General features: G+C 38.2%; 2 protein-coding genes and 1 long non-coding RNA gene across 5 annotated transcripts in view; 2 read left to right on the top strand and 1 right to left on the bottom strand.

The window, feature by feature from the left end:
* The window catches only part of LOC5564113 (GATA zinc finger domain-containing protein 14), a 107,959-nt gene extending 100,780 nt beyond the window's left edge, over positions 1 to 7,179 (top strand). For 2 of the 3 annotated variants that reach the window (XM_021855619.1, XM_021855618.1), the window contains 2 exons: positions 5,363 to 6,039; positions 6,672 to 7,173. In XM_021855619.1, the coding sequence (XP_021711311.1) occupies positions 5,363 to 6,039; positions 6,672 to 6,836 (842 nt within the window). In that variant the 3' untranslated portion in view covers positions 6,837 to 7,173. Of the gene's footprint in view, positions 1 to 5,362; positions 6,040 to 6,671 lie in introns of all 3 variants that reach the window. The other variant, XM_021855617.1, reaches the window with a different exon arrangement.
* LOC110679835 overlaps positions 1 to 22,647 on the bottom strand; it is a 179,540-nt gene that overhangs the window by 149,449 nt on the left and 7,444 nt on the right. The gene's annotated exons all lie outside the window — the stretch shown is intronic.
* LOC5564141 (MD-2-related lipid-recognition protein) lies at positions 7,260 to 8,395 on the top strand. Its single transcript, XM_001648386.2, has 3 exons — positions 7,260 to 7,453; positions 7,651 to 7,931; positions 7,990 to 8,395. Exons 1-3 carry the CDS (start codon positions 7,363 to 7,365, stop codon positions 8,089 to 8,091), a joined length of 474 nt encoding a protein of 157 aa, XP_001648436.1. The 5' UTR covers positions 7,260 to 7,362; the 3' UTR covers positions 8,092 to 8,395.

Raw genomic sequence — 22,647 nt, 5'->3', positions numbered from 1 at the left:
TATAGATCTGAAGGATTCAGATTTCGCTTGGTGGATGACACTGAAATAATTTACGCCATCAATACAATAAAATCGGGTGCTGTAGGTTTAGATGGAATTCCTATAATATTTATCAAAATAATGCTACCACTTATGTTGCCGTATTTTAAGCATTTGTTCAATACTATAATTTCTAGTTCAAAATTTCCGAGTGGTTGGAAAGCAGTGAAAATTATTCCTATTAAAAAGAAACCTAGACAAAACTCGATCAGTAACCTTCGGCCTATCAGTATTCTGTGTGCTCTTTCCAAAGTTTTTGAAAAACTGTTAAAAACGCAAATTTCTGCCTTCGTTTCTGAGATGGAATTCCTACATCCATTTCAATCAGGATTCAGACAACATCATGGTACAAATACAGCCTTAATGAAAGTTCATGATGATATTGCCAAAGTTTTAGATAAAAAAGGAATCGCTATTTTGCTGCTGATTGATTTTGCAAAAGCATTTGATCGAGTGTCGCATCGAAAGCTTCTATTGAAATTAGGAGAAGTGTTCCAGTTCTCTCATGCGGCAACTAAGTTAATGCATTCATACCTAACTGATCGATCTCAGGCTGTTTTCTGCAATGACAAGTTATCTCGCTTTGAGAGTATTGTATCTGGAGTTCCCCAAGGATCAGTACTAGGGCCATTGCTTTTTTCATTATTTATTAATGATTTGCCCTCCACCTTACGCTACTGTTCAGTTCATCTCTTTGCTGATGATGTCCAGATATATTTGTGTGAATTGGAGCCAAGTAATTATGGTTCCTTGGGAGAAAAGGTTAATTATGATGTACAAAGAATTTTAGATTGGTCACAGCGAAATTTGTTACCAATCAATCCAGCAAAAACTAAAGCAATGCTGATATATAGAGGTAGGAATATTTTTGAGTGTCCGGATTTGGAAAAGGATGGAGAAAACATAGAATTTGTTGATCGTGTAGAGAGTCTAGGAATAATCATAACGTCTAAACTTAATTGGGATGATCAGATAAACTCCCAATGTGGTAAAATATATGGTTGCCTAAAAAGATTAAATTTAGTTACCAGACATTTTAGTATCCCTATCAAACTTAAACTTTTTAAAACTTTACTTCTCCCTCATTTCATTTATGGTGATTTTATTAATTTGAATGCGTCGGTTGCTTCGCTAGATAAGTTGAGACTTGCTCTAAATTCTTGTGTAAGATACGTTTATAATTTGTCGAGATTTTCAAGAGTGTCTCATCTCCACAAAGAACTCATTGGTTGCAGTTTTTCAAACCTTTATAGATATAGGTCATGCATAACAATATTCAAAATTCTATTGTTGAAAAAGCCAGAATATTTGTTTACAAAACTTTCTCCTATGCGATCCGATAGAAATAGAAGCCTTTTAATTCCTCAACATCGTTCTGCATATTACAGTCAATCTTTGTTCGCAAGAGGTATTGTCTTCTGGAACCAATTGCCACTACATATTAAAACAAATGTCTCAATGGTGAATTTTTAAAGGGACCTAAAACAGTTGTTGGCAGCATGATTCAGGGATTTGATGAAGTATAGTTTGAATTAACATTGAAAATTAAATATTAGAATATCTTTGGCGTATTATTTTCTTATCAAGTGTAATGATTTACAAGGCTTTTAGCCTTATATTACATGAATTTACAAATAAATAAATAAATAAATAAATAAATAAAGGGCCAAATCCGTATGAATGTCACAAAGTTATAGCTATTTTAATTTGGGTTCGATTTGTCATACATACTTTGTTAAACATAGTTTGAGTGCTTCGTGAAGCCCAAGCAGGACAGTTCAGTTTTGCGTCGTCCGATAAATTTGGCTCACGGTTTCGCGCATGTTTTCGTCGCCGGAGATTTTTTTTTTCCTGTTTTCAAGCGTCTTGCTGGGTAGTGCTTCGTGAAGCCCAAGCAGGACAGTTCAGTTTTGCGTCGTCCGATAAATTTGGCTCACGGTTTCGCGCATGTTTTCGTCGCCGGAGATTTTTTTTTTTTTTTTTTTTTCTCCTGTTTTCAAGCGTCTTGCTGGGTAGTGCTTCGTGAAGCCCAAGCAGGACAGTTCAGTTTTGCGTCGTCCGATAAATTTGGCTCACGGTTTCGCGCATGTTTTCGTCGCCGGAGATTTTTTTTTTCTCCTGTTTTCAAGCGTCTTGCTGGGTAGTGCTTCGTGAAGCCCAAGCAGGACAGTTCAGTTTTGCGTCGTCCGATAAATTTGGCTCACGGTTTCGCGCATGTTTTCGTCGCCGGAGATTTTTTTTTTTCCTGTTTTCAAGCGTCTTGCTGGGTAGTGCTTCGTGAAGCCCAAGCAGGACAGTTCGGTTTTGCGTCGTCCGATAGATTTGGCTCACGGTTTCGCGCATGTTTCCGTCGCCGGATTTTTTTTTTTTTTTTTTTTTTTTTTTTTTTTTTTTTTTTTTTTTTTTTTTTTTTTTTTTTTTTTTTTTCCTGTTTCCAAGCGTCCTGCTGGGTAGTGCTTCGTGAAGCCCAAGCAGGACAGTTCGGTTTTGCGTCGTCCGATAGATTTGGCTCACGGTTTCGCGCGTGTTTTCGGCTCCTAAGATTTTTTTTTCTGTTTTGGAGCGTCTTGCTGGGTAGGTATTGGAAGGCACAAGCAAGACGGTTTATTTCGGGACGCCAAGAAGTTTTGCTGTCAGTATCAGTTTTGTGTTCAGTCGAGGATGGATTACCAACTGGTGAGTTCGTTTCATTCTTGTGATAACACATATTTTCTTGAAAGCGTAACTTTTAAGTAATTTTAAAACAAACTTTGAATGGTTCGTCACTATAAGTGTCGGCATTATGTTTTTTTCTTATACAATTTCAATATACATATATTTGTCTCTTTTATACGTTATTAAAAATTATCTTTTGAATTGTTCGACATTGTGAATGTTGACGTATTTTTTAAAACTTGTACCATATCGAGACAAAATGCAACGTAATACTCATATGTAATTTTCAAACAAACTATGTATAGTTCGTCACTACAAGTGTCGGCATTATTCCTGTTTCATATAATTTAAAATATATACATGTAATTTTCAGTTTTCGTCATTAATAAAAACATCTTTTGAATAGAGTAGTGTTTGATCCTTCGACCTTGACACTTGCTCCTGCTGGGGCGGGTGATGAGGGCAGGATCAAACATGTCGCGCGTCGGTAGTGAAGCGGTGAAAAAGTGATCGGTTCGTTAGTAGTGTTTGATCCTTCGACCTTGACGCTTGCTCCTGCGGGGGCGGGCGATGGGGGCAGGATCAAACTTGTCGCGCGTCGTTCGCTCAGAGAAATGAAAAAGCGCCGCGGATCGCTAGTAGTGTTTGATCTATTGATCGCGTCGCTTGCTCTTGCGTGGGCGAGTGACGAACACTTGTTCGGCGTTTAATGCGATTATCGAATTATTTCGCGAATCCGGTTAGGCGTGATTATATCATGGCTCGCATCACCAAACATTGGTGACTCCCAGATCTTTACCTTATCCCACTAACCCAATATCCTCTCCATGACAACCGTGGAGATGCAGAGGTGATCTCGGTCTCTAGTAACAACGGTAGTCACACTAACATTCCTTCCCTTCCCCGATGACCGTAAGGACGTGGCCGGCGCCGTTATTGACTTTTAAATTTGAGCTCTCGATTTGTGCACATTGAAGAATGGTAAGCTAATCCCAAGCCCCATTCATTAATTCCATGTGCAACTTCGATTGTTCTGGTCAATCACGGAGTAGCAACTACGAATTGTACGGTCATCTATGCTTATGCTTATGCATACTTTGTTAAACATAGTTTGTTTAACAAATATATAAAAATTACATGCCATGACACAAACGAAACATGTGTTTGTAATTCATCCTCGACTGTACAGTCACAATCTCGGCATCAACACGCATAAGCTGGGATATAAAATCACTCCGATGGCGCGTAAATAAAGCGCCAACTGAAAAAAATATCACTACGAGTGCGTGAAAAACGAATCGGACATGGGCTTTTACGACGCACACTTTATACAGATTACTGATTTTTTGGAAAAATATTCAGATATTCAAATGGAAATTTGTATATTTGGAAACTTTAAAATTTAATCTTTGTTGTGACAATTCTACTATGTAGTACAAATGATTTTTATTTTCATGAATTTCTTGCATAGTTTTAACTTCTATCTCAAGAATACAGAAATACAGATATTTGAAGAAAAAAATACAGATTTAAATGAGGTAACCCTGGTGCTACTATAGAGACACTTGTGCCTATAATAGAACTATTTCTTATCTCTGTTCCTACACACTAAGCTCTTACGGTGAATTTCACCGTAATCTCAACAGCTGAACAGTGCGGTGAAGTAAAACACCGTAACTTCATAGGAATTTAACGTGTTCCGGTGATTTTTTACCGAATACTGTAAAAAATTACCGCACTCCGTTTAGTTATTTTTTGCAATTTCTCATCGTAATAGGCTGGATTTCATCACGCCAATCTGTCATGAAACAGCCTACTTTCCTGCACTGAAGTATGCAGTGCGGGAATAGTCATTACCTAACTGAAACCAGTGCTGTAATGATTCATTACGCAACGCTTTCTCATTACGCAACTGATTTGAGTTCCGTAATGAATCATTACACAACATTTTTTCAGAAACTTTGAAATGATGGTGAATACATTCCGATATAATTTGCGATACCCTCAAGTGGTCTTCTACGAAATTGCAAAAAATGTTGTACGTAACTCGTTGCAGAACTCGATTTTCACAGCACTCGTCGTAATTATCCTACTCGGCAAGCCTCGTAGGATAAATTTACGACTCGTGCTGTAAAAATCATCATTCTGCAACTTGTTCTGTAAACTACTATTACCGAACTGTTCAGCTGTTTAGATTTCACAGGAATCCGTAAAATAATTTAAGTGTGTATAGAAGCACCACCTTCATGACGAAGGCAAAAACAAATCAAAATCTTTTTATTTTTAACAAAATTTACTTAATTCTTCAATAATTTTTTCTAATAAAATATAGATTCTCTTAGTAATGCAAGAAAGCTTAAATTTTAAGCGAAAATATTTATTTTGTTCACTTCTAAACAAAATTGAACCTTGAATCGATGGTACTTAGATAAATAGCTCCTGACCTTCATGTCAGAAAAAATGCAACTATCTATTGCAAAAAACCACTAGTGCAGAGACTGTCGACTAAGGGAGCACCGATTCTATAGCAATCAAAAAAATCAAACGAAAGTTTTAGCGTCTTACTAGATGATTTTGGAGAAAAAGTGTAGAATTAGGAGCTGCGCAGAATAAGCGGCAATTACTGTAAATAGGATTTAATTTAAAATCAACTTCCATTTCATTGCAGTATTCGGTCTGGATACGGACGGTGCCTCCGTTACAAACACAACTCGTTCCCTCGATTTGGAATCGCTTCTCGGGGGTCCCTGGGATGCTGGCCAATCCGTCAGTGAGTCTGAAACTGACGGTGGATTGCAGCAGATTCGCAACCAGTTGGAAGGCCTCGAGACCATGTACAGCGAAGTGCTCAAAATGCTCGGCAATCGCATGGCCAGTAACGACATCAGTCAACGAGTCAACCGTCGACGGAGACATGGAAGTTTATCTTCCCTTCCGTCCAGCTCGGTCAGTGGTCGACCCATCCGGGATCGCCGTCGAACCGATGAACGTCGAAAGGTGCGGGATATTCGAGGCATTAACAAGCGCTTCCAACGGCTGGAGTCACATGTGGTCACACTTGCGCGCAGTGTGGCTCATTTGTCGTCGGAGATGCGCTCGCAGCATGTCGTAGCGCAGGAACTGGAAGAAATTCGGAACGACATGGCAATGTTACGATCTCAGTCAATGCATCATATTCCGTTGAATGCCAGTGCCGGTGCTGGAGCGGTGGGAGCAACGGGAGGGAATACCAGCTCCAAGGAACCGATGAATCTGACCAATCCCAGACGAGTGAAGAAGCTTACGAAGTTTTTCGGAGAAGATCCACCTTTGATGAAGCTGTTTCTGAAAAAGCTGGGCTATGAGGTAGGGCAAACGCTCCCTTAGTGGAGGTAGCTCCAATAGTGGAGGTAGTGTGTTTTGGCATGTTTCGCGCTAATAAATGATTATGTGATATTTTTGTATTATGTACGATGCGAAAATGATACAAGTAATCGAATAATATTCATGAAATTTAACCGTAAAACTATTTAAAACAATTACTTTGCTTAATTTTTTTGCTCCTTTGCACCTATAGTGGTGAAACAGTACCCATAGTGGAGGGTCCCATAAGAAATCAATGGTTTGCGCCACTAAAGGAACCATCCTTAAAATATACCTCCACTAAAGGAACAGTGTTCCTATTATTGGTGCAAGGCTTTTTGCAGGGAAATTTCAAATGAATCGTGATTTTTATACATTTGAATGATAGAAGGATTTGAGATCTATCGAATGATACGTTAAAATCATATATTTCATGATCTTAACACCGTGTTTTAGCAGTTTTCCCTTAGGTGCACCACTAATGGTACACTTGCCCTAAGAGTTTTAAGTAAAACCGTTAAAATGGAAAATGTCAAATATGCTTTTGTAATGATGATATTTTTGTGGATCCCTCGAAAGATACTTGAAAATTTTGTCCCTCATGGCAATTAATACCGCTTTAACCATCATTCCAGAAATACGCCTCAATCTTCGAGAACGAACGGGTCGGAATGATCGAGTTGCCGTACCTAGGAGAGGAGAGACTGCAAAAGATGGGCATTCCGCTGGGGCCTCGATTACGAATCCTGCAGGAGGCTCAGATATCACTCTGTCGCGATACCACGCTCTGCATCGTGTAAAGCATGTGCGCTATTCTTTCTCTTTATGGGCGACACAGTTCAACCGAGCCAAAGACATTCATCGATAAACTAAACTTAAATATATTCTTCGCAGAACATCACTCCCCCAACAGTCCCAGTGCTAACCAGTAAAACCACCTCCGTCCGTTCTATCGTGGACACTATTTTATTTGTAGTATTACTCTTTACTCAAACAGCGTGAAGTTTGCATATCATGACAATTATCAGTGCAAAATCGTTCCTTGGAACGCCTCTGTATGGCTCCCGTTTCCAATACTCACAACGGAACTCGTATTATGTTAATATACTGTTGAAATAAACGATTTTTAATTATCAATCGAAACTAATACAAAGATGTCCGGTTAATAGGAAAGAAACAGTCAAAACATTCGTTCGGTTTGGAAGCGATAACGTTTCGATCATATTACAATTCTCCACGTTTCTCGCTACTAGAGCTTAGTCTTCGGTTAATCGAGCTACGTAGCAGACGTGATCCTCTGGTGGAAGAAACGACCAAACTCTCAAGATGAACCATTTCCTAACGACTCTGTTGTTGATCGGCGCGGTGACCATTGCTCGTGCGGAAGTAATTCCATTTGAAAAGTGTAACGAAAGTGGTAAGTATAACAGCTTGATTGATGTCATGCGAAAGGGCGGCGAGATTGATCACCGGAAATTGGGTTTAAACGACTGATCGCGTCACTCGCGGTGTTATCAACAGTAGGTTGAAGGTCGTCCGGTGCAATAATCTCATCGTTACTGTTTGTCGGTGAATGAATGCCGTGTCTTATTTTCTTGTCACTTCAATTTGTAGTGAAATGTACAGTTCACGAGGTTCGCGTGGACCCCTGTCCGGAATCGGCCCAGAATAAGCCATGTGTGATGGTGCGGGGTACCAATGCGACGATCGCCTTCGATTACACTCCTGACTTCAGCTCCCAAGTGGCTACTGCCAAGGCATTCTGGGCTTCTGCGGTTGATCTCCCCTTCGCTGGGTTGGACCAAGAAGGATGCAAGTACACCACTTGTCCTGTCGTATCCGGCCAAAGGCAAAGCTACTCCTATGATCTGCCCATTATGAAGTCTTACCCAATGGTAAGTAAATCGCTTTGTGATCGCTATTTGAGTTTGTTTAACGTGTTTTGTTTTGCAGCGGCAATACAAAGTCAAGTGGCAACTGCTTAATGAAGCTAACGAGATGTGCTGTTTCATGATTGATATGGCAATCAAGGCCAAGAAGGGTCGCAAGAATTAGTTTTAAGATTTTTTAATTTTTGTTTCATTAAAGAGTCTATTAATGTAAAGTAAACTGTTTTGTATATGCTTAATTCACTTAGTGTAACTACATAGAATGAGAAAAGTCGTCCGTGGGATTAATGATGGATGAGTCCAATAAAGTTGTAGTGACATACGGAACATAGAATAATTGGAAATTGTCTATCTCTTGCAATCTAAACGTCGACAAAACTGGAGTGATCGTAGTTTGAGTATCGAATCTAAAACCATGGAAATTGTATGCAACATTTTATGTCAAAATATTATCGAGAAATTAAAATATAGTGTATCTGGAATGTTCTTTACCCACACGTTGTACATGCCTAATGATGTTATGTCCTTACTTACCAGGCAATTTAGGAAGATCGAATAAGTGGTAGTCAGCAGATGCGTGTTAGCGAATCTATTTTCAGACACTTGGTTTCTATTTTGATGCAAGTCTGTAAAAAGTCTCTATTTTTAATGCATGATCTCAATGATCTCTAAAGTCTTTATCTTTTCCTTGCATTGAATTCTGATTCAAAATATCTAATCTTTCAGAGATTAGTCTTGGAAATCTATGAGGTCGCCTACCAGGAATTCCTTAATCAACTCAACCATTTACCATTAAGTTCCGACCGATTTATCATTAAGTCCCTTCAGAAATTCATCTAGAAGGTTCTCCAACATTTCATCCACGAATCACTGAAGTTCTTTCAAACAATCGAGTAAAATATTGAGTAAACTTTTATTTGAGGTTTCTCATCTGCAGTAGTATTTGCTAGCAATCATTTCAGCAATTTCTATACATATTTCTTCAGACTCCGTTTAATGTTTTTTTACAAGATATGACTCCAGAAAATCGTGCTGGATTTTTGTCTAGGGTTTCAATTGTTTATTTTTTTTTCAATCCCTTCCTTAGGAATTCATCTAGAAAAAACTAGGGAGCTTTTCAAAAGTCCTCGTAACAGTTCAGCTGGAATTTCTACAGAATTTTCATGAGAAATTGTTATAAGAATTGCTTGACAACACATTATGCTTTTTTCAAGGGGTTCTCCAATATTGTCTTTAAAATGTCCTTGATGATTCTATGAAGACATCTCTGAGAAAAATCTTGGAGGAATCCTTTCAATATATTTATGCTTTTATTTAAAAATCTTATGGAAACCTTAATCTAGTGATTGTTTCTTTTTACTTTCTTGATTCCAGTATGATCTCTTTTGGGCCCATTCACAATTTTCATAACGCTGTAGGGGGTGGGTGGGTATCCTTAAGAAAAATTTGAAAAGTATTCATCTTCTTCTTCTGCTTACTATGCCAATGACCAATTTTGCATGCGTATTTCGTGTGGCAGATACGATAGTATCATCTATGCCCTGGGAAGTCGAGAAAATTGCCAACCCGAAAAGATCCTCGACCGGTGGGATTCGAACCCACGACCCTCAGTTTGGTCTTGCTGAATAGCTGCGCGTTTACCGCTACGGCTATCTGGGCCCCCAAAAGTATGCATACAAAAGGTATTACGGAGGGGTGGGTAGGTGTCAATAATGATAATTTTTGGCGTTATGAAATTTGTGAATAAACCCTTTTTTCCGTTTCGACACTAGTAATACTCATGTTTTGTTTTTAATCATCTCGATCAGACTGCGTTCAGGAACAAGATTGGGGAGTAAAACATGATCCAATCTTGAACAAGAAAACCAAAAACATGAATATATCTATTCCCGGTCACGCCCATTTTCACCGTAACTCTTTTTAATATACGAATGGTGTTTCCCAAAAGGATTTATCAGCATATCCAGTAGGGTGGCTAATATTTCTGAGCGAGCACTCCATCATGACATTATGTGCACCCGAGTTTATTTACATTATCCATTTCCCAACTTTTTTTCAGACAAAGCATTTGACTTAATATTGGCAAACCTTTACGATTCATAGCTAGCTTGGTATAATTGTATTGTAATCCAGCTTACAGATAAGTTCATCTGTTACGTTAACGCGGAGAAGACTACACATAAATACGGGGAAGACCATGTGAAGCTCTGAATCGTTGTTGGCAAGCGGGAGCACCACGAAGAACCTTGCATTCCATTCTGACATTACTATAGGAGTAAGGCGTCGAAGTTGTGCCATGCATACTAGATCGTTTGATGACCAATCCGATGATACATTCTCGGAGTTCTGTCAACAGGCTTTTGATTGTCAACCATCATAACAGGGTTGGAAGACAAGATCTATGACAATGTTCATTCAGTACCACACATCCTCCCTCTTCTCAGGAAAAAAAAAGTTTGAAGTGATGAGTTTTCACATCGTTTCCGTCATCACGAAAGCTTTCAGGAATTCACGATGTATATTTCACATCGCTAAGAACTTCACCGATGTATACTGTTTCATATCTCAACTGTTCACTTGTACATGCGACTTTGAAACATTTTTCCGCTGTAGGATACCCACACAATCAGAACGGCGTTGAAATTATTGATCGGTTGAATGTCGTTCCATACATTAGAAACGGCAAGCTAATTATATGAAATGACATATCTAAGACGAATTTTGGACAAAATATTGCTATTAATAAACTGACATATATGCGTTCAACAGAGTAGCATCAGTGTTTGACTTTCATCTTGTTGTGCATTCAATCCACCGTACTTTCACGGAAATACTCACTCAAAGACTTGTTTGACTGTTGTTACTTGTTTTGATATAACATATCTACTAAGTTACTAGCCATCATTGGGCTTACATATCTTATTCTATAGATATATTTTCGACCGCCAGTCGCGCATGCATGTGAACATCTTTTTTATTAGGAACCAATTTGTGACCGCGATAGCAAGTGTACACCATCATTACTTAGAGCAAATATACGACCACCAGTCGAGTTAATAACATCAATAGTAGTTACTATGAACAAGTATGCGACCACCAGTCGCGGTAGCAAGTGTACACCCCCATTGCATAGAACAACAATACGACCACCAGTCGAGCTTACAACATCAATAATACTTGCTAGGAACAAGTATACGACCACCAGTCGAGTTAACATCAATAGCAGTTACTATGAACAAGTATGCGACCACCAGTCGCGGTAGCAAGTGTACACCACCATTGCATAGAACAAATATACGACCACCAGTCGAGCTTACAACATCAATAATACTTGCTAGGAACTAGTATACGACCACCAGTCGAGTTAACAACATCAATAGCAGTTACTATGAACAAGTATGCGACCACCAGTCGCGGTAGTAAGTATACACCACCATTGCTTAGAACAAATATGCGACCACCAGTCGCGCTAGCAATATCAATAACATTGATTGCTAGGAACAAGTATGCGACCACCAGTCGAGTTAATAACATATTCATTGCAACTATCTGTCGCGTTAAAGACAACCAAATACCAAACCAAATGCAACCACCAATCGCGGCAATAAAATTTTTTTTCATTGCAACCACCAGTCACGTTAAGGACATTCTTTTTCAAACATGTTTTTTTTTACATGGCATTTATTTAGAAATAATAATGAATTAAGTAGATTTGAATAGTTTGGACCTCACCGATTATTGACACAAAATTCACAAATTTTACCGATTCAGTATGCTTTACACTTAACTTGTTCGTTAAACATTACGGGATACACAATGTACTGAAGCAAATAGGAAAGAAAACAATCATGTGCATTATTAGTCAAATTTGACCAAAACATCGATAATACTGAATCGATTAAAATTCGATTCGTCCTTTGTATCGATTTTATTTAAATCGATTCGATTTCTTCACTCGTAAGCAAATTTACAAGAACAACGACTCAAAATAAGATCAAAAATCCCTTGTATTAGGATTCCATGTTGTTTCAACATCCAAAAATCGATTGATTGGAACGAAAAATCTACTTTTGGAACACCAGTTCAAAATCGCCCATGGTTAGGAATATTTGCACACACTTACATTCATTTTTCACTCTATTTTATTTTATTGAAATTATTTTGTTTTTATTTGAAAGCAGGAGAGATAAGATATAGAAATGTGTGTATCATCACAGAAGAAACGATGAAATGATCACATACAACCAAAGCGAAGTTTTATTATTATTTATATAGAAATTTGCACAGTTAATAAATGTTACGGGAGTTTTTTTTCGATTGAAATTACTAATTGATAAGTTATACAAATTGATTAATATTCATGAAAACCACTGATAACTTTAACACTTCACTTCTCTTTTGCAAAATCACATTATTTTACAAATTATACTTAATTATACGATATTTTTTTTATACACGTTTTGTACGGATATGTTCAATTGACTTCTGCAAAAAAATAGTTCAGTTCCTAACGTTATTCTTTTTCCGTTCAACCTATGCAGAAAATAGGTCCCTGATAAAAGCAGAATGCGCACTTCATAACTTAGATGAATCAGCTCGAAATGATCATAATCTATGAATCGGATAAAATAGATGAAACACTTTCTATTACATTCAAATATTTCCATCGAAGCAATCTGTTTGAATTCAAATGCAAAACAAAATATTCACTTCAAAGCCAGCATCGCGCAACTCAAATAGTTGAGGTGATGCTGGTGTTCAATAAGAGCAACAACAAGAACAGAGAGAAACATTGCTGCTTCAGCGAGTAGTGAAGCGGCTAATGCATATTAATGTCACATTTCCTCTTCATTCAGTTTTCTATTATTCACAGAAAATACCACATTGCTGTTATCTTACAGATGCCTTTTTATCAGATTCAAACTTCACTCCACAATCACTCTGAATACATATTTTCACACACGGTTTAAGAAGCACTCAACACAAACACATTTCCTAGTGGACACTCCCGCTTGCTATTGAATCCAGGCTCTCCAGGAAAAACGAAAATTTATTTAAAATTCTGGTAGGTTCGCCAAATGTGAAGCTCTGAATCGTTGTTGGCAAGCGGGAGCACCACGAAGAACCTTGCATTCCATTCTGACATTACTATAGGAGTAAGGCGTCGAAGTTGTGCCATGCCTACTAGATCGTTTGATGTCCGATCCGATGATACATTCTCGGTGTTCTTTCAACAGGCTTTTGATTGTCAACCATCATAACAGGGTTTGAAGACAAGATCTATGACAATGTTCATTCAGTACCACACAGACCACACATCATAACAATAATCAAAAAGTAATTAACTTATGAACACATTGTTTTATAAAACATCCACGTTTCATGCCAATTTTATTTCTAGTTTACTTTCATTGAAATCGTATATAGTATCAAAACATTATATATAACGTTATCTGAAGAAAAACGCTCCTCTGTATTAGCAAAATCTTAAATAAGAGATATAAATATAAGCATTAATGATAAAATTAAATCATTTAAAAAAGAAGACACGGACTCCGTCTTTAGCAATTTTGCTACACAGACTGATAACTTAACACTAGACAACGGGCAAGCATGCTCCAGTGGCACAGCCAAGAAACATTCCCGACGAAAATTTCAATGGCTGAAGCGGGAATCGAACCCACACCCCATGACACGATGCGTTATTATGCCTAACGACACTAACCGCACGGCCACGAGGCTCTTTCCGTGCATCTATGACAAAACATTTTTAATTGATCCCACAACTTATACACAATTTCTCCAACTCTGTTCCAGTTCGGATCCCCCATGTTCTAATTCGTATCACCCTATTTTTTTTTTTTTTTTTTTTTGTTGCTATGGTAGTAATAAAATATAACTCCGATTTGTGTGGTATCGAAGCTTATTGAACATCTTTTGTAAGTGCAAGCAAAAAACATAAATGTGTGACAAATTTCAATTTAACTCGACTCAGAACTAGCTCAAGTAAATTGTGAATTTCATTTAAAAAACGTGAGTGAAATCCGAGACTGGTTCAAAACTGGATACAGTCAACTCACACTGACTCGATTTTGAACGGATCATAGCGTTAAGGAGGTATCGAAATAAAGAAGATGTATTTTTAAAATTGTGGAGCTTTTTGTTATTATGACAAAATATATTCCAAAAGGTTATTTTAGCTATGAATATATGTAGTACAATTTCAACACATTGCAACTTTTCATGATAATATCGGATTAAAAAAATGAACTTGTATGGAAAACTCAAACCGATAGCACCGAGACTCGGGACATCAAGTTAGAGAACTATCGACTTACACATAATGGTCAAAATACGCTGTATTTAACCCTCTAAAAACGTTTTGGGCAATGATTTATTTTTATTCGCAAATTTATGAGTTTTAGTTTTTGATTTTTATAATTTATATTTTTGAACATCTCTATCCTTTTTATTTTTTTTTTCATGATGCCTCTTCTGGTTACTGATTTTAATCAACAATAATAACTTGAGATTTAACATTGCATTCGAAATTATTATTTTTTTCTGGAACCTATTTATTTTTCCGTGTAACTCACGGAAAAACAGGTTAGCCATTAGTTTTGATCCATTTATTAGTTCTGATTGAATTGAATTAGCTGCAGATCCGACACCGCCAATCGACGTATTGGCTTATTCATACACGAAATAGCTGAAAACATCGTTCAAATTGCTTTAAAATTGATGAAATACCACCTCAACTGCTTAAACTTTTCTCACTTGTACCAATAGCTTAGCTTAGCTTAGCTTAGCTTAGACTGACTACACATATCAATGGTTGCTATTCCGTGATTGACCGAAGTCAGTGAAAATGCACAAAGAATCAACTAGAAGTTTGGCTGGGATTGGCCATAATCTTCTTCAATGTGCATAATTCAGTGCCTCTATTTATACAGGGTCAATAACGGCGCCGGCCACGTCCTTGCAGTCAGGTGGGATTTGGGGAAGGAATGTTAGTGTGTAACCTTTGCTATTTGGAGACCGTGTTTGCCTCTGCATCTCCGCAAAGGTTACTGGGAGGGATGTTTGTTAATGGGGAGGATCGTTGGGTCACAGGATTCACTTTGATAAGCGATTAGACCATGATAAACGATTATTCGTGAGATATAAACATACTTAGAAATATAAAATTTTCGATTGACATGAAAAATTTTCAAGTAAGAGAAAATAATGCCGTTACTTGAAGTGACGAACCATTCAAAGTTTGTTGAACAAATAGCTAAAAGCAACATTCCTACAGGATATTTTACTCAAATTGAAAAAAAATATCGATTGGCTAGACCATCACATAATATTCTTATGCCGACACTTACAGTGGCGATCCATTCAAAGTTTTTTGAATAAAATGAACGTTTTGCAAGTCTACACTTCTAGCACAGACCAAACCATTCAAAGCATTTTTTTATGTATAAAAATAAAGGTAAGTGATTTAATACAAAAAATATAAAACAATAAAGTTATGAATAAGAGTTTATGTCGACACTCACAGTGACGAACCATTCATAGTTTGTTGAAAAATCATATTTATGTAACGATTAAATGTGCGGTCATACATATTTTATAGACTTGAAAAAAAAAAGGCATGAAACGAGCTCACCGATTGATCCTTCATCCTTGATTGAGCAGCCACAATCCACTTTCAGCTTCACTCGTGTGCTCGGCCATATAAAAGCACTCAGAAAAAAACGCGTCACCTGAGAGGAAAAAAAAAACTGACGACTTCTCGGACTTTCTCGACGCACTGCCCGGCAGAAAAGAACGCGTCACCTGAGAGGGAAAAATAATGACGATTTCTCGGGCTTTCTCGACGCACTGCCCGGCAGAAAAGAACGCGTCACCCGAGAGGGAAAAAACTGACGACTTCTCGGGCGTTCTCGATGCACTGTTCGGACTTTCTCGACGCACTGCCCGGCAGAAAAGAACGCGTCACCCGAGAGGGAAAAAACTGACGACTTCTCGGACTTTCTCGACGCACTGCCCGGCAGAAAAGAACGCGTCACCTGAGAGGGAAAAATAATGACGTTTCTCGGGCTTTCTCGACGCACTGCCCGGCAGAAAAGAACGCGTCACCCGAGAGGGAAAAAACTGATGACTTCTCGGGCGTTCTCGATGCACTCTTCGGACTTTCTCGACGCACTGCCCGGCAGAAAAGAACGCGTCACCCGAGAGGGAAAAAACTGACGACTTCTCGGGCGTTCTCGATGCACTGTTCAGACTTTCTCGACGCACTGCCCGGTAGAAAAGAACGCGTCACCCGAGAGGGAAAAAACTGACGACTTCTCGGACTTTCTCGACGCACTGCCCGGCAGAAAAGAACGCGTCACCTGAGAGGGAAAAATAATGACGATTTCTCGGGCTTTCTCGACGCACTGCCCGTCAGAAAAGAACGCGTCACCCGAGAGGGAAAAAACTGACGACTTCTCGGGCGTTCTCGATGCACTCTTCGGACTTTCTCGACGCACTGCCCGGTAGAAAAGAACGCGTCACCCGAGAGGGAAAAAACTGACGACTTCTCGGACTTTCTCGACGCACTGCCCGGCAGAAAAGAACGCGTCACCCGAGAGGGAAAAAACTGACGACTTCTCGGACTTTCTCGACGCACTGCCCGGCAGAAAAGAACGCGTCACCTGAGAGGGAAAAATAATGACGATTTCTCGGGCTTTCTCGACGCACTGCCCGGCAGAAAAGAACGCGTCACCCGAGAGGGAAAAAACTGACGACTTCTCGGACTTTCTCGACGCACTGCCCGGCAGAAAAGAACGCGTCACCCGAGAGGGAAAAAACTGACGACTTCTCGGACTTTCTCGACGCACTGCCCGGCAGAAAAGAACGCGTCACCCGAGAGGGAAAAAACTGACGACTTCTCGGACTTTCTCGACGCACTGCCCGGCAGAAAAGAACGCGTCACCCGAGAGGGAAAAAACTGACGACTTCTCGGACTTTCTCGACGCACTGCCCGGCAGAAAAGAACGCGTCACCTGAGAGGGAAAAATAATGACGATTTCTCGGGCTTTCTCGACGCACTCTTTTCTCACTTGTACCAATAGCTGCGGTAAAGTGTTCGTATAATGGAGGGTCCCATAAGAAAACTACGGATACCACAACTTTAGGAACACAAATTAAAAATATACCTCAACTAAAGGAACAGTGTATCAATAGTGGAGGTATTATTTTTCACTGACATGCCGATGGTTACTGCGATGAAATCAATTTTCTCATTAAGTGAATGAGCTTTACAACAATAATATGTGCAATTTTTGTACTTTCTGAATTTTGTGCGGTTAAATGAAGTTGAATCGTGCTCAGTATCTCCACTATTGAAACCTTTACCCTAAACACTAAAAGTTTTATGGGTATATTAGTGAAAAATAAATTATTTGCTATTCCGTTGCAACGGCTTACTTTTCCTATCACATAAAACAATGCTGGAAAAGGCTGCTTTTCAGCAAGGAAAGCGTTGCGGAAAAGTAGAACTTTTCAGTTCTGTTTTCGGAGTTGCCAAAATAATAGGGTAGATGTATTAATCTTCGCCCCCTCCCTAGTTTTCGCCCCCCTGGTAGAACATTAGCTTGTTCTAGATTGTAATAAAATAAAAATGTTTTACTTTTTAACTTATATAAAAGATTGGAATAAAATATACTTAGTTTCCAAATGTTACTAATTAAAGTAATCTTCTAAACCGCCAAATAATCACATATAAAAATGTGGAAAAAATGATACGCTATTTTTTGCGTTCATTGAGAAAAGCGTCTATTTTAAAAGGCAAGGAAAACATATTAAGATAACTATTTCATCTTTAAAAAATGAATAGTTCTGATAAGACATGCATCAGCAAGAGACACGAATAGATTTTTTCAACTATTCCAGCAATTATAACCAGTTTTAAACTATTTTTTCAGGGTGGCGAAAACTAAAGCACGTTTTTGTACGATTCTAATCTTCGCCCCTGGCGAAACTACCTGTAACGTTCTTTCAGTGGTGCGTGCATTAATTTTCGCCCCTCCTCGAAATTGTTCGAAAAACAAAACAAACTCATTGATTTATTAACTGTTTACAGGAGGTTACAGGAAGTTTAAAGGATTTTCTAAATGTACCGAATAGTTCCTTCTTCTTCGTATTACGTTTCACTGGGACAGAGCCTGTTCTTAGCTATATATTCTCAGCAGTATTCATATGAGCACTTGCACAGTTATTAGCTGAGAGGTTTCTTTGCATAAGCTGCCATTTTCGTATTCTTTTATTCTGTGGTAAGCACAAAAACACTTTATGCCTAACGAAGTCAATATTATTCCCGTTAAGAATAGATCTTCGACCGACCAGGAATTGAACTCAGACACCTTCAGCATGGCTTTACTTTGTAGACGCGGACGTTACCACTAGAATTAGGTGGGATTAAGAACTTCATCAACGTTTTTCAACCGACTACTAAAATCTGTTTAGTTTACCATAATCTGGTAAAAATCCTGTGCAGTAAATGTGACCATTTCCATAGTAGCATTAACTACAAAGCTTTTAGATCCGTGACACCTACCGTACAGCACAGTGTGGTTCAAATCAAGTTTATTTCTAGTCATAAATATTGCAATTCTGGTTAAATAAATAAATTTTCTTGTGTATTGATGTTGACTACACTTCAAAAAAGTTAACAGATTTATGTAGTCTTGAAAATTGTTGGTGTAGTTCTTAGTTTTACCATGCATTCAGTAGTTTCTACAATAAAATTCATTTCAGTGTATGATATTTGTTGCTCATCATTATACTGATAGTCTGTGACGAAGAACAAATTGAACTTATTATTGTCAATCAAATAACCCACCATATTCAGCAAGAATGGAATAGAAACGAAATATGATCAACCGATTTTTAATATTAAATATTATTTTTACCACTACATGAGTTAATGGGTTTACCGCAGTACTTTTTTTTCCGCATTCAGTTTTTGGCACTGCTAACATTATTGAAAACGCTGAATATGATAAATTTCTCCCGAAATAACGGTACTTGATATAATTATTTAAAAAATATTGGAGAACTTTAATGTATGACATATCGGGGTTGATTCCGATATTCTGACATTGGATTATTTCATGTTGGGAAATTTCTCGACTTCCTGGGAATAATAACATATATCCAGGCTTCCGAATTCTCACTCACTCTCACGATAATGGATCTATCCCTCACAGCAATTTTCAGCGATTAGCTGCCTTGCGATTTTATCCGTCCACAAAACAAAGCGAAAATAGATAATTGCACATTTCCGCAGCTGTGAGAAGTTTGTTTCCTCTTTCTCCGATCCATGGAGAACTTTTCCTGTATCCATCGCCACAAGCAGCAGTTGCTTTTATGCACCAAATCAACCACTCCTTTCGTCAAGTTGGGGTGGTAGCATGGTTAGCGTGCACGCATCGCGGTTGTTTTTAGCAATGTACTAGGTTCGAATCCCGTCGCCGGCACTAGTTTTTGTTTATCCACATAGTGATAATTCTCGGGAACAGTTGGTGAGCGAAAATATGATGGAGTGAAAAATAAATTATCCCCCGGAGTGGAGTGGTTTTCGGTTATCCACCATCGTAGCTCCAGGGAAAATTAGTGTGAGCGATAAAAGATGTTCACGTGAGGAAGCGAAAAAAGCATTCTCCTTACGTGAGAAAAATCGTAGATTTCGCATCATTGATACGAAAATTCAGAACCCTGCATATATCACATAAATGCTACAAGAGCATAAATAATAACTTTGCAATAAATAAAAACAATACATAGTGGAAATCAGGACCTTCCATAGCCTTCGTTAGTAGGCGGCTACAAAGCAAATCCATGCTGAAGGTGTCTGAGTTCGATTACCTATCGGTTCAGGATATTTTTGTAATGGAATTTTTATTTGAGTTCCTTGTCCATGAAGTGTCATCGTGCCTGCCACACGGTACGACTGTAGAAATGGCAACTTATGTAAAGAAACCATTTAGTTATGAACTAAGTACTCTTTGAAAATTAAGCTGAGAATCAGGCTCTGTCCTAGTGTGGACGTAATGCCAAAAAGAAAAAGACATAGTGGAAATAGGCAGGATAAGTACCAGTGAAGATGAAAAGTGAGAAGATAATAAGTACTTGATTAAACTATCGAAAACCTGTACTTCAATTAATGGGGGCGAAGATTAGAGCATGGGTGGGGCGAAGATTGAATTTGGGGGGACGAAAATTAAAGCACACCATCAATCCAAAAATTATACTTTTTTCAATAGTAAAACTTTGTTTTGGATAACTTTGCAGCTTGATCATCCTAAAATAATAGATGAATAGTTGAATAAACCCAATAACATTATTTGATATTGATTAATAGAGTCAGAAATTTATTATTCCTGCGATTACATGGTTTAGGGGGGGCGAAATCTAGTGCTTCTACCCTATCTGAGTGCGCCCATAAACCATTTGGGCGTTCCAATGGGAGAAGGGGGTCTTGCCAAGTGTGACAAGCCTTACAATTTTTTTGGAGGGTCCATACAAAAAACGAGACAAAGGGGGAAGTGAGGTGGTCGAAAATTTTTAAATTAAGCGTGACATACTTTGTGTACCATCCCTATTGTTAAATTATTCTGGATTTCTCAATGACATAATCAAACTTCGGATGATTCAAATCCGATTCAGCTAAGGGATTCTAACTTGAATTCGGATCATCTAGTAGACGTAGAGAAGATTACCAGTTTACTCTCTGAAAAGTAGTTATTTTCAAGCGGTCGTTCGTGTAAGCAGTTCGGCACATGAAGAATTAAGTGAACAACAATATAGTGGACAATTTTCTGCGGCGTCTTACCTGGTTCTTCTTCGAATGTAAAATAAAGACCAGCAATGAAGGCGTGAAAATTTGTGACAGTCGTTCAACTGTATCACAGCCTACATGATTGAAAAACAGTGAGCTGTTACTACGCATGGTTGTCCATGTGGGTCCACTTAAAACATAGGAATAATCCAACTTGAACGGCATTTTTCGTAATTACAAAAAATGTTTTATGCAATTCATTGCAAAACTTGGTTTTTTTCAGCACTCGTCGTAATTATCCAACTCGGCAAGTCTCATTGGATTAATGTACGACTCGTGCTGAAAAATTCATCATTTTGCAACTTGTTTCATAAATAACTATTACGATGTCTATTGTTTGAATATAATTGATCAGTTATTCGATTGAAATAGAACTTCCCGGGACTTTGACGGGAATCACGAGAAACAGATGTTTTTCCTGAGAAGTGGGAATCCAGGGAAACCTCATTTCCTGGGAAATGCTTCCCGGGATTGAGAACCTAAACCATAATCACATATCAGTCAAATTCTCGTAAACTAGGCACTTAAACAATAACTAAAAGGTGTTGTCTCACGACTCAAATCTCCCAAATGGCGAGAAACGTGCCCCTGGAGTTGGCCTACGGCCTATTTTACGCACAGCTTCTAAAGCGCTATAGCTTTAGAGCTTATAAGGAATATGTCGCTACAAAATACTCACTCATGTTTCCGAATTAAAAATAAAAGATAAAAGAATTGTAGACCATAGTTGGATAGGAGTACGTATGTGCAAAAGTCTGATAATGAAAATTATTCCGTGCAATACAATAATTATAAAAAATGCTCAACGAGTCAAAATGGCTGAAACCCTCTGCGCTGGAGTACCGATCATGGTAAAAAAATGTATCATCCAACCAGCATGGTGGCCGTGCTTGAATAAGGGGCGTGCTTTTGATAGTTTAATTGTGACAAACTTTTTTCTTCAAAAGATATTTACTAAAAAGATTCTTAATGATTCACAAAAACATAGTATCTGTTCATATAGAAAAGAAACAACGAATTATCGAACGAAAAATCAAGAAACTTCAACCATAAAATGTCGCATACAATAGTGCAAATCCTATTTTAAATGCTCGAAGGATTGTAAAACCAAAACAAACATAGTTTAAATTTAATTTAAACATCAATAAAACCAGTATTTCTTAGAGCTTTGAAGATCTGTCGCAAGACAATGTGTCGTGTTGAAACAATGCTGCGTACGGCAACGGATTAAGTAACCCAACATTTATTAGATCATCAAGTCGATAAAAGTCGATCGCTAAAATTCAAATTGAGAAAATATTTTAAATTGGTATGTTTCCACACATGGTCCATGATCATTGAGATCAAAAAACTGAATATTTGTGTATCAATGTTGTACCTGGAAAGACTTCAATGATCGATTCAATTGTTTTGCATTTTCAAAACTAGCAGCTTTTCAAATAGTAAAGGGTCTGAAAGCTCCTATTATAATTTCAAAATTCCTGTCAAGTAAACATAATTTTGAACAAAATTGCCGTTTTTAAGAGTTTTAAGATTTAGATTTGACATTTGATTTAGATTTAGATTAGACAATCCATAATAAGCTTATTTTGGTATTTCTTCCTTTCTTTTTGGCATTAACGTCGGCGCGGTAAATGGCTGGGCATGGCGTACCATTGGTACCTCGCGTACCTGTAGGAATAAAATAGACCCCTTTGTGCGGTCCTTAGCCTCTTGCCCAGCAACTCCTATCCCTACCTCCTCGTGGTACTGGCCGGGGTACGAGTAACCTTGGGGAAGATCGGGTAATCAACCCCGGTGGGAACTTTGGTCGTATGCTGACAGGGAAGGGGGGGTTTGCTTTTGCAAACC

This window comes from Aedes aegypti, chromosome 3 (assembly GCF_002204515.2).
Source record: "Aedes aegypti strain LVP_AGWG chromosome 3, AaegL5.0 Primary Assembly, whole genome shotgun sequence".
Lineage (NCBI taxonomy): Eukaryota > Metazoa > Arthropoda > Insecta > Diptera > Culicidae > Aedes > Aedes aegypti.
The sequence above is the reverse complement of the archived record's forward strand: the minus strand, read 5'-3'. Positions and strand labels throughout refer to the sequence as shown.